Genomic DNA, 12,133 nt, shown 5'->3' with positions numbered 1-12,133 from the left:
TACTTTTCTCCCGACGAGTACTCACGTTCCAGTCCCAGTGGCGTCGTCCCTGAGTCGCACCGGATAAAAGGCGGGGCTGGGCCGTTTGATAAGAAATGAAGCCAATGAGGGTTATCATTGCTCGATATCAAATGGCGATGTTCACTATGTAACGCTACAGGGGGCTAGTTTGGTCTGGCCATAGATAAGGTTGCCCGAAGATAACGGATCCACTTCGAACAACGTGTGCTGATTCTGGGGTCTGGGGAAGTATTCTCTTTTTCTTGGGTCTTATCTGAATTTGTGATTGTTCATTGTGATCGGCTTCGTTGAACCGAAATTCTGTATGAGAGCAGTGTGTTTTGCATGTGAGTCAATGTCATGGTTTCGTCATCAAGAACATCACAGCGGATGGGAGCTACCGAGTGGCTGGTTGACTAGTAGTAGTTCCTGGAGTTGGTCACAGTCATCCTGTTTTGCAATATGTCATTTGAGGAACCAATAATCTTTTGGGGAGGCTGAGAATAGGCGTTGACGTATTATGACACAGAACAAACAACATGAGAACTATGGACGACAACGGAACTGCCACTGAAGACCGGTTCCCATTACGTCTCGATGGTCTTGTAAGTAACCCTTACGGCATCTAAATCAGTTTCACTGAGACTTTCAGGGTTCCAATGGGAGGCATTCCGACACTGCAGGCCGCAAGGGCCGCGTTGCACTAGCCTGCAAGCGATGCAAGAGACGTAAACAGCGGGTAAGTCAGCCTTACGCACTCCCTAGAAGATCTACTTACAAGACGCCCCAGTGCGATGGCTCCCATCCAACGTGTAAGTCCTGCGAAAGGGTTGGTACTCCATGTATTTACGAGAGAACAATCCGGCCGCACTACCCTGGCGGCAAGACATTATACATCAATGCTCTTGAAGAGCGTATCGCATTCCTTGAGGCAAGATTACCAGATCATGCGCAAGATCATTTTGAGACTCTTGCGCCGTCTTCTGTTGTTGATGGTCAAGAAAATGATGTCAACACGCAGGCTTATCCTGAGTCTTCGTCATCGCATCGCGGTTCTGTATCAGAGGATCTAGATGGCTATGAGCGCAATTCCATCATTGATGGTGTTGCATATCTCTCTTTATGTGCTTCAGGAACAGCTGAAGCGACTCCAGATCCATCATATCTGGGTTCAAGTTCAGGCGCTGCCATCGCTCGAATGATACAGCGGTCCATCTTTCACAACTCCAGGAATGGCATCACTCGTCCGAGCAATTTCCCAAGACAACCGAACCCTTCTGTCGACCCATATCTCGAAAGCCTAGCTCCAGCTCTTCACCTCCATCCGGATGAACCGTCTCACAGCTTCCCTTTCCCAGATGAAGCACGTCATCTCTTCGACATCTTCTTCGATCGAATGCACACCCGATGGCCAATCCTAGACAGGAAGAAATACACTGAGCTTTTCGAACGTCAATATCAGCAGGGTACTCTATCCATAACCCAAAGAAGCATCATGCATCTCATCTACGCTATTGCTGCACGCTTTGAACAGCTTACACGCAAGCCATCACAAGTCGATCCTGAGAAGCATTTACTGGCAGCGATTGAACCGATGGATTACATCTTAGAACAGCATAACCTTGCTACAGTTCAGTTCCTCTTGTTACTTGCGGTTCATGGCCAGAGATCACCTTACGGGGCTGGTGCTTGGAGTCAAGTCCGCTATGCGGTTTCGCTCTGCATTGAGCTTGGTTTGCATCGTGAGCGGCAGGGACCACCGCCAGGTGCTGATGTGGCGAGGGACTTGGAGATTCGTCGACGAGCGTTTTGGTCGTGTTATTGTCTGGATCGAGGTACTAGTGTAGTACTAGGAAGAGCATTTGCGATATCTGACAGAGACATCAATGTTTCAGTAAGTCACCCTCACCTGCAATTGGAGTAACCTTCTGACTCAAGGTAGATGCCAAGCCCTGGTCGAGAGTATTGGGACTTGACGCATGCATCTTCGCTGGGCGATGATCATACAGTGGAGTGGTGCAACATCGAACCCTTCATTCATATCATTAAGCTCGAGAAGATCCAGTCGCGCATTCACCGCACTGTCTTCAGGGTCGATAAGGACATATTCTCTGGTCCAGTCGAAGATCGCGTCAAGTTGGATCAGAAGATGGCATCTATACGAGCAGACCTCGATAAATGGATTCAGACGACGCCTCAGTCGCCCAAAGATAATGGCAAGATCACTTGGCTCTATGATCCTGAGAGTACAAACCAAGACGCCGGAGACTTTTACAGTCTGTGAGTAACTTCCTTTCATAGGGTTTTTACGTACAGGACTAATGGCACTAGCCAATATCACAAAGCAGTCTTGGCCCTCTTCACAGTCTTACTTCCCTCTCTAGCCACGACCGATCCCCGGTTCATCACAACAGCACGATCAGCTGCATGTGTCTGCATAGCATACAAACGACTGAACCAACAAAGGACTCTGACATACACCATGATCTCTCTTCACAGTTGTTTCGTCGCCGGACTCACTCTGATGTACTGTATCTGGAAGGACAAGAGTCTGTTCAGCTATCACGTCGTCGAGGCTACGCAGGCATGTTCCCAGAGCCTCACTGTATTTGGCGAGAAATGGGCAGGCGCTGTAAAATACCGCGATATTTTTGATGCCCTTTCAGGTAGTCTTTTGAAGACTCTCATGAGCCCTGGTGGATTGTCTGGTGATACGGGAATGGGTGTGCATCCGACTCCCCCTTTGCAGACCAAGTTTGACCGGCCAAGCTTCAGCACCAGCCCAGGGTTATCGTCGCATCAACCTCACTCCATCTCACAGACTAGCAATGAGTCAGACGATATCACGATGCGTGATCTTGTTTCGGACGCTGTCAAGGAGGCTTTCATGGAAGTTGATGAGGAAGCACCTGGTGGTTGGCATGGCTGGCACATGTGGAATGAGATGCTAGGTGAAAATCCTAGTGCTTCAGAACTTTCCACATCCAATGTGTTTTCTGGAGCGGCGAAGGGTGGCAAGGATGTTTGGAACTTGTCGCAGGGTGACTTGGACCTGAGCAGAGGTTGGGACTTCAGCGCACAGTGAACTTCTTGCATGAGCTATCATTGAATAACTACAAAACATGTGCCATTTGCACTATTTTTATTGCCCCCATTGAAGCTACTGGCGCTCTTCGGCCTCGTGGCAAAGCGGATCAAGAGCATGCAACTAATTATGAATCATCTATTCACCTATTCTATCATGCCAATTGACCCTTCTTGTAAGGAAACTGCTCCCTAAAAGCCTCAGCAATCTCCGTCCTCGTAGCAACCCAAACACCCTCCTTCTGCGCAATATACTCCACAAAATCCTTCAAAGCCTTAAACCGTCCCGGTCTTCCAATAATACGACAATGCAAGCCAATAGTCATCATCTTAGGTTCCCCCGCCTCTCCCTCCTCGTACAGCACATCAAAAGCGTTCTTGAGATGGGTGTAGAAACTGGTAGAGTCGCGAAAGCCAGTGACAACGTGAAACTTGAAATCATTGCAGTCGTAGCTGTACGGAACCATCAGACAGCCCTTGGGATTGGGTTTTTCTCGCTCGGTGGGGAGATCAATCCAGTACGGTACGTCGTCGGCGTATGTATCGCTTGCCCAAACGAGCTCTTCACCCATTTCTTCGTAAACTTGGGGGATTAGAGTGCGGCTGTGCGGCGAAGGACGCCCGTAGTACCATCCCTTAGGAGCATATCCCGTCAGGCTCTTCAAACTGGTGATGCCCTTTTTGATGTACTCCTTCTCATTTTCAACAGACCAATCATGATGATCTACCCAGCGGTAAGCGTGAGAAGCTACATCGTGACCCTCTTCGACGCAGCGAGTAGCTACTTCAGGCTGCTGCTCAACAGCTTGTGCAACAGCGTAGAGAGTGAACTTCATCTTATGCTGGTTGAAGAGCTTGAATAATCGCCAGAAACCAACGCGGGAGCCATATTCGTACTCTGATTCGCCGTTGAGATCGCGCTCATTCATGCGTGGTGTTGTAGGGTGTTCTCGAAGGTTTGTCTCTGAGACGCCATCGCCACTTTGAACACAGCGCTCACCTCCCTAATGCCACGGGAGTTAGCAGTGAAGGTGGTTATTTCTGTGCAGTTGACTTACCTCTTCGTAATTGATGACGAATGACACAGCGATCTTGGCATTGTTGGGCCACTTCAACCCAACTAGACCCTTCTCTCCATAACCCTTGAAGTCACGGTCATAGCCGTAATCGGGGTGCGAGGCGAAAGTAGTAGGCATGATAGGCAATAACACTAGACTCTGAGAATGAACCTTTTTGGATCAACACAGTTAGACAATGGACTGATGGCTGGGCTATAAGCAAGCTGTATCAATGCCTTATCTCAACGCCGGCCAACTCATTGCGAACACTTCGGCGAATTTTGGGCCGACCTCTCCTTCGACCTTCCTATATCCGACCGGGTCAGGAAAACGCCCCTAGCGCGGGGTCATGAGTCGTGTTTGTGATAAGGAACGCGGGGAAGATAACAGACGTTGCATTATGGCTGGGGACGATAAGCTCTTGGTTGACCCCGTTTATTCCCGCTTATCACTCAACTTTGAACGATAAAGCTAAGCCGGATTGAGACAATTAGACTCTGTTTAAGATGTGTAGGGTAAGAGCAGTAGAATGCTGAATGAATGAGATAAACAGTAAATTACAGTCGTGATATAGAGTAATTATACAATTTGGCATCTTTATTTACTTTATATAAGTATTTTTAAGAACGGGTTATAGTAGGTTTCTTACTTACATAAGAGAAATGAGATATCTTAGTGATTATGACAATCTATTGTTGAAGCCTTATCCCGAATATCCACTGAATTAGGTGAAAGTGCATGAACTCAGCCTTCCAAGACAGGTACTTTGTTTTTAGTGAGGGTACCACCAATACTCAAGTACTCCGTCTAGCAGGGATCTTGAAACTACTGCACTAACAGAACGACATGAGGACAGACGTATCTGGTGTATCTTTTGAAGTACTATCGATAGCCCCTTATGTATCAATATTCTGTCTTGTCCCCACCAAGTTTCGCGTCGTCTCATTGATGACCAGGCCGTCTTCAATCAACGCGTTTTCCTTTCACAACCAACAATTCTTTTTAGACAATAGGAAAGAACAACTGACGAAAACTTTTATTTCCTGTAATCACCCAAGGAAGGTCTATCTCTATCGCTGCGCCTTTTCGAGATCAACCTGTCCAGGTCTCTCATCCTCTTCCGTCATCTCTCGATCTGCTGAACCCGACGCGTCCTCACTTTTCGCTGGCGATTTGAGGCTCGTGTTCCCAACCCAAAACGTCAGAAGCAGACTTAGTCCCGTGCATACCGTAAAGAAGAGGAATGTGTAGTACAGACCCTTCATGTATGCATCCAGAATGATATCCTGATCCTGCTGCGACAAGCCCATACTGCTCAACGAGTATGTCGATGACGTCAATTGAGCGATCGTGTCGTGGGACACGATACCCCTTCCTCCAAGCTCTTTGTTCAGCGTGTTTGATAGAATAACGCCTGAAATGACAACGCCAAATGCGCCGCCGATTGTGCGGATAAAGTTCCGCAAGCCAGTCGTCACTGCTCTGTCCTCGCTGCGACCATTCGCGTACATTCCCACGAGTGTAGGCTGCAGAGTGAACCCAATACCTGCGCCCTCAACGATGAGAATGCCTATCAGAGGCCCTAGCTTCGTTTTCCGATCGAAAATAAGCGTGAGGCCATTTCCAAGCGTCCATAGAGCGAAACCAGCTAGGATGCAGTGCATGTAACTTCCGACGCGACTCATGTACTGCCCCGAAAGGATAGACGTGAGCGATGTCGGAATGACGACCGCTAAGATCAGAGCACCGGCGACCAACGCGTCATATCCAAGGACCGATTGGAAGTACAGCGGTAGATAGAAGAAATTACCGAAGTAAGCCAAACCCGTCAAGAAAGACTGCAGATACAGCGCCCAGCAATGGGGCGCGCGGTAGAGTCGAAGAGGCATGATTGGCAGTTTTGCCAATTTCCACTCAAACAGAACGAAGAGGACGGCTAGAAAGATACTGATGATGACGGTGGCGATGAAGAACGCTGATGTCCAGGCATATGTGACGCCTCCTCCAGATATGGGGATCAGAAGTAGTAGTGTCGATGCAATGTTGAGAACGATGCCTCCGTAGTCGATCTTTTTTATCTTCGCCATGTATTCTCCGGATCGATGCTTGAGAGGGAGGTAGAACCAGATAATTGCTGTAGTAGGTAGAGTGATGATGGGTATCATCCAGAAGACCCATCGCCAAGTCGCAGATTGAACGATTGCACCGCCTAAGAAGGGTCCAACGCCATTAGCAAGCGCGATGATGGCTCCCAGCATTCCTGAGTTTTGTCAATACCGACATCAAAATCGACAAATAGCTTACGTACCTTGATAATACCCACGATTTTGCAGTGACGTGATATCACTTACAATAATCATGACCAAGCTATTAATCCCCCCACCACCAACACCAGCAATCGACCTGAAAACATACAACTGCACCGGCGTCTTTGCAAAACCACAAGCCAAATCACCAACACCCATAAGAAACAAACAAAGCAATAGCATATTCTTCCTCCCAAAAATATCCGAAAGTCGACCGTTGATAAGCTGGAATGCCGTCGACGCTATCAAAAACGAAGTTCCGATCCATGACGTTGAAGTTCCCGTTTTGAGCTCGCCGGCTACGGAGGGAGTGGCTGTTGACACGCTGGTTTGGTCGAGGAATGATACGAAGAGGCATACTGATAGGGCGGTTATGGAGATTAGGAGGCGTTTGCGGGGGAGATCGCTGTTGCGTTGGCCGCCTATGCTTTCGGCGTCGCTTTGGTCTGCTATTTGTGTGCTGGAACCGCTGTCGGCATTGGCTATTTGTGTTTTTCCATCATCGGTGAGCTGAGATGGTATCTCGTTCTTTGTGATTCGTTCGGAACATGCTTGCGATGTGTTCAAATCCTTAATATCGCGACTCATGATGGTAATGAACGGGGCAGTATCGTGTCTCTCGCCTGGAATCAGGTTGTCCGAATACAAGAGAAAGGAAGAGGGTTGATCACCTGCACCGAAGTCCTTGTATTTTGACACGCAATAACCTCCACCTAGGGAAGAAACGATGATCAATTTTGCAATGTCATCATCAAATTCTCCAGCTCAGTCATTTCCCGCCAGGAACCATTATTCCCGAATCCCCCGCCTTGTATTCATTCGACGAGACACGAGCGCATCTGCAAAGGTCCCCATCGGCCAAGAATGTCCCTGTCGGGAATAAAGCGGCTGGTGCAGAGCTGTTTTGTATCGGCATCTTCTGTTCCGACATCTGGATAAGTTTTCCGGGTGATTGCGATAAGGGTGGATATACTCCGTACCCACCGAGGAGTTAGTGGTGGGGATGATGAATGAATGGGTGGGTAATTGAGACGCATATTTATTGCAGGGGGGTTGATACCATCATGACTCTCTTTTCAATACTGTGACTATCACGATACTTACTTATTTTGAAAGCTGACCCTATCTGATTAACGAATTGCTGACGGACGGAGACATCATGTCGCAACTCTTTGAGCCATTGGCCGTTGGGTCAACTTCTCTGGAGCACCGAGTCGTTATGGCGCCTCTGACCAGATACCGCTGCGACGACGATCATTGCCCAACTTCAATGACACGAGGTGAGTAGCAGTAAACAAGCCATTGAACTCCGTTCAGTCACCAAAGCTAACTGGACAAATAGAATACTACGAACAACGGGCATCAACACCTGGCACTCTCATCGTCAGCGAAGCAACCTTCATATGCGAAAGCACAGCGGGTTCCGACAATGCACCTGGAATCTGGTCCGATGCTCAAATCACAGCGTGGCGGAGTATAACCGATGCAATCCACGCCAAGGGCTGTAAAGTCTTTTGCCAACTCTGGCATCAGGGACGAGCTGGCAACCCTGATGTTCTTCAGCGGAAGGGCTATCCTCTCCTTTCCAGTAGTGCTGTTCCAGCTGACCCATCGATGGCAACTCCTCAAGAAATGACAGAGGATGATATCCAGACTACAATAAAGGACTATGTTTCTGCTGCGAGAAATGCCATTGCAGCGGGTTTCGACGGCGTTGAGATCCACGGTGCGAATGGGTATCTACCTGATCAGTTCTTACAAGACACCTGCAACAAGCGCACAGATTGTTGGGGAGGAACTATCGAAAACAGAGCTAGATTCCACATCGAAGTCACCAAAGCCATTACCGCAGCCATCGGAGCCGATAAGATTGGAATGCGTCTCAGTCCCTACAGCGATTTTCTAGGCATGCTCATGGACGACCCAGATCCTCAGTTTCACTACCTTATCGAGCAGCTCAAACCACTTGGTCTAGCGTATCTTCATCTCATAGAAGCACGAATTCGCGGTAACGACGATGCTGACTGTGGTGGTCAACGGACAGTTAAGTGGATTGTTGAGTTGTGGAACAACACAAGTCCTGTGATCTTGTCGGGCGGCTTCAAGAGTGATTCAGCTAAGACTGCCGTGGATGAGATGTACAAGGGGTATGATGTTCTGATTGCTTTTGGGAGATATTTTGTCGCGAATCCGGACCTTGTGTTTCGTTTGAAGACGGGTGTTGGGTTGGAGGGGTATGATAGGACGTACTTTTATACTCCCAAGATAGCGAGGGGGTATACTGACTATGAGTTTAGTCAGGAGTTCCTGAGTAGGAAAACAGCAAAGGTGTAATCTATATTAATAAAGTTTTGAGAAGTTTGCATCAGCATCATTAGCAGGCCGGTGAATCGGTCTTGATCTGTTTGACACATTCTGCGAAGTTACACTGTAGGCGTTGATGGCTCACAAATTCTAGCAAGTGACTTACCCGAATACGAATAGGCAAAAGAAGTAGCTCAGCAGACGAAAGTAGCTGAGGTGACACTTTTAGGAGCGATGACTCCGCTGTCACGAAGATGAATAGACTAATCGTGATGTGATAAACATGGGTCCCGGAGTTGTACAATGTAGCCATGTTCTGAAGAGGCACAGGATACCAGCATCACTACGTTTGAGGGTGAATCTATGTTTAAGACACTATCGTGTGGCTCTTTGCCACTGAGATTAGCAAAGCTGTACGACATAGACGTCCTGTTCTTATAACGACAGTTAGTAAGAGCTGCCATAACATGGTGCGTGAAGATGATTCCAATTCAAGTTTATAGCAAACATATAATGCATATGTTGAGCATATTTCTTGTTAATGAATGATCTCAGCGAACAGAAGGTAGCGTGTGTTATTGTTGTAGTTATTGGATCACGAACAGCTCAAATGTATAAATAGTGATCCTCTCGCAGCATACAACCCTGTCCTTTAAGTAACCCGACTAGCAAAAGAACATACTATCTAAGCTATTAGATTATCTATTCTAGAAGAATCAAGATGTGCCAAATGGAAACTACAGAAGTCAAGCCTGCGGCAGGCACAGATCGCGTCCTCGTCACCTGTTGCGAGTGGAGAACCTTTAGGAGAAAGGACGGGAGTACGTATCGCAAGATAGTTCAGGACTGTGGCTCTTGTAACTGCATTTATTCTAGCAACTACATTCCGCAGAAGTAAGCTTGAATAGGGTCGGAAGGACTGTCTATGGGAAATGGCATTGAGTTGACATGGCTGTATGATGAAAAGGAGGCTAAGAATTGGTGTTTGAGGAGGTCAGGTGGTGGCCGGATGAGAGGGGGCATCTGAGGATATAACCATAGCTAGGATGTAAATAAGAAAAGTCTTGTTCATGGATTATTTAAAGATCTGAGGATTTGAGAAGTGTCTCCCCCCGCTGCCCCTTTCAAGCCTCAGGCTTTGCCAGCATCTGTAACAAGCCCCCTGCGACAGCACATCCGCAGTGCAACAGCACAACTGTAACAAGGCCCATATTACCAGGATGCCTTTTAACAAACACAAGCCATGGAAATAGAGTGGGCAAACATAGCAGCCACGCTATAAGCCGAGTAATTATGCAGACCGTGAATTGTCATCTAATCGAGATTGTCTCCAGCAAAGCATCAACATTATTAATCCGATAGCTCGGCGATATGTACAACTCCAACCCATCCACCCAGAACTAGATACAAGAACGTCCAATATCACAAGGGACTATCCCACGAGAGCGAGGGCAAGAGGGAGGGCATACATGAGGATCTCACTGACCATGAAGCTCTTGCCAGCAACGTTGGGCTGGCCGTCGCTGCCGGAGACACTTGATGGTGTTGAACCCTCGTCGCCGGTGCCCGAGGCGCTCTCAGAAGCACCTCCACCTGAGCTGTCGCCATCGCCTGAGCCACTTCCGCTTCCACTGCCACTGCCGCCTCCACTACCGCCTCCGCTGCCACCACCACTAGAGCCGCTATCACCAGAGTCATCACCATCATCCCCAGAACCTCCACTACCACCACCAGAGCCACCACCGCTCCCCCCACGACTCCCTCCACTAATAGCACTCCTGATATTCGCATCCTGAATCGTAACCTGTACCGGCTTATCCCCGGCCTTATGAATAACATTGACCTTCTGATCCAGCGCAGCCTTGAACTTGTCACTCGAAATACTCTCCTCTTCATCCCCAGTGCCCAAAAGCTCTTTATCATAGATGGTCGAACCGTCAATGAGCATTTGTAAGCGGTTACCAGACTTGACGCCTTTCTTGAGGTCTGCGATCTTTACAGAGAGCACGACGCGTACGTCTTCGCCCTCGGGGACGTCTTCGTCGCTTGTGGGCGGGAGATCGCATTTTGCTTCGGCGTTGGGAGGGGGTTTGAGGATGCTGAGGGAATTAGTATTTATTTAATAAACAGGAGGATTAGGGGGGTCTTACACGACAGTTTTGTCGCCTGCGCCTTGGAACTGGGCATAGTCGCCCAGATCAGCTTCTTTGAGATCAATCGCATAGTCCTGAGCAGGTGACGTTGGCGCAGCGCCCTTGGAAGTAGCAAGGGTAGTCTTCTCCTTGCCTCCACTACCTGTAGCTGCAGCTTTGCGGGTTGTTCCATCAGCGGTCTGTTCACTATCGCCCGTCTCCTCTGCTTCACCCCCCTCAGTCGCACTAGGAGCATAGTAATAATTACCGTCGTCATCAGTCGTCTTCGCATCGCTATTCTCAGTCTTTGTCGGTGCCACAAGGTTTCTGGACTCCTGCTGGGTTGACTCTTCTGGTTCAGAGTCAGCGGTTGGTTCTTCGGTCTCTTCAGCCGATGGCTCTTCGGTCGTCTGTGGAACTTGGTCGTCTGCGGTGTTGGATGCCAGAGGGGTTGCCTCTGGTGTCTCTTCGGCCGCGGAGCTCAAGGCTTCTGTTGGAACGACGGGTGCCGCATCGGTCTCACCAGTAGCTTCCTCACCATTGGTATCTGTCTCTTGGGGAGTTTCCTCATCGGTCTGAGTAGCGTCCACGTCTGTTGGGGCAGGCGCGGGTTCAGTGTCGGTTGGGGCAGGCTGGTCGGTGGGAGCTAGCTGTTCATCGTCTGTATTTGTCTCGACGGGATCATCAGGATTGGCTGAGGGGTCATCGACATCGGTGGGATCTGGAGCGGGGATTCTGGCATCGGATCCGTCGCCGTCAGTGGGCTGAGGGTCATCTACTATGACTGTTGGTCCATCATCCACTGGGTCTGGGGTATCTGAGGGAGTGTCTGGTTGTCGTCAGTGGGAGTTAAATTAATGCTTCAATCAAGCGCACCGCCATCAGATGGGTTACTAGGGTCAGGAGCAGGCACATCTGCGGGATCTGTCTCCGCAGGGTCGGCAACAGTAGTGATACTGTCACCTTCGGGCTGAGGTTCTGTCTGACTGAGGCCTCTCTCGAGGAGCAGACCTAGTACGAGGCCTCTGAGCAGGCGCATAGTGACGGTGCAGAGTCTGATGCAATTACAAGGAAGAAAGTAAATAGAGCACGGAGGGCAATGGCGGAGATCTCTTGTGATGCTCTATTCTGCTGATACAGTAACACAAGATTTGGCCATCGCCTTATATACCTGCATCCTTTCAGCTCGGTAAGCTCCCTCTTCCCCTCCCAGAATCTAGACCCGGCAGTAGAGGCTCTCGTTTGAGCT

The 12,133-nt window shown here is 49.0% G+C and overlaps 5 protein-coding genes across 5 annotated transcripts; 2 read left to right on the top strand and 3 right to left on the bottom strand.

Annotated features, from left to right (window-relative positions):
• Nucleotides 1–539: 539 nt before the first annotated feature.
• On the top strand, nucleotides 540–3,085 carry J7337_011313 (uncharacterized protein; the record flags this gene model as incomplete). Its single annotated transcript, XM_044828862.1, has 4 exons — nucleotides 540–605; nucleotides 653–1,894; nucleotides 1,943–2,280; nucleotides 2,332–3,085. 4 exons carry the CDS (start codon nucleotides 540–542, stop codon nucleotides 3,083–3,085), a joined length of 2,400 nt encoding a protein of 799 aa, XP_044675537.1.
• A 154-nt stretch (nucleotides 3,086–3,239) lies between these two features.
• J7337_011312 (uncharacterized protein) lies at nucleotides 3,240–4,280 on the bottom strand (the record flags this gene model as incomplete). The annotated part of the gene is made up of 2 exons (XM_044828861.1): nucleotides 3,240–4,088; nucleotides 4,143–4,280. 2 exons carry the CDS (start codon nucleotides 4,278–4,280, stop codon nucleotides 3,240–3,242), a joined length of 987 nt encoding a protein of 328 aa, XP_044675536.1.
• Nucleotides 4,281–5,212: 932 nt separating this feature from the next.
• J7337_011311 (uncharacterized protein) lies at nucleotides 5,213–6,400 on the bottom strand (the record flags this gene model as incomplete). The annotated part of the gene is made up of 1 exon (XM_044828860.1): nucleotides 5,213–6,400. One exon carries the CDS (start codon nucleotides 6,398–6,400, stop codon nucleotides 5,213–5,215), a length of 1,188 nt encoding a protein of 395 aa, XP_044675535.1.
• A 1,207-nt stretch (nucleotides 6,401–7,607) lies between these two features.
• Nucleotides 7,608–8,782, top strand: J7337_011310 (uncharacterized protein; the record flags this gene model as incomplete). The annotated part of the gene is made up of 2 exons (XM_044828859.1): nucleotides 7,608–7,728; nucleotides 7,791–8,782. 2 exons carry the CDS (start codon nucleotides 7,608–7,610, stop codon nucleotides 8,780–8,782), a joined length of 1,113 nt encoding a protein of 370 aa, XP_044675534.1.
• Nucleotides 8,783–10,184: 1,402 nt separating this feature from the next.
• On the bottom strand, nucleotides 10,185–11,923 carry J7337_011309 (uncharacterized protein; the record flags this gene model as incomplete). Its single annotated transcript, XM_044828858.1, has 3 exons — nucleotides 10,185–10,851; nucleotides 10,903–11,701; nucleotides 11,761–11,923. The coding sequence occupies 3 exons, from the start codon at nucleotides 11,921–11,923 to the stop codon at nucleotides 10,185–10,187; spliced, it is 1,629 nt and encodes a 542-aa protein (XP_044675533.1).
• Nucleotides 11,924–12,133: the final 210 nt, after the last annotated feature.

The sequence above is a fragment of the Fusarium musae genome, chromosome 9 (genome assembly GCF_019915245.1).
Source record: "Fusarium musae strain F31 chromosome 9, whole genome shotgun sequence".
Taxonomy (NCBI): Eukaryota; Fungi; Ascomycota; class Sordariomycetes; order Hypocreales; family Nectriaceae; genus Fusarium; species Fusarium musae.
This window is presented reverse-complemented; position numbering and strand designations above follow the sequence as displayed.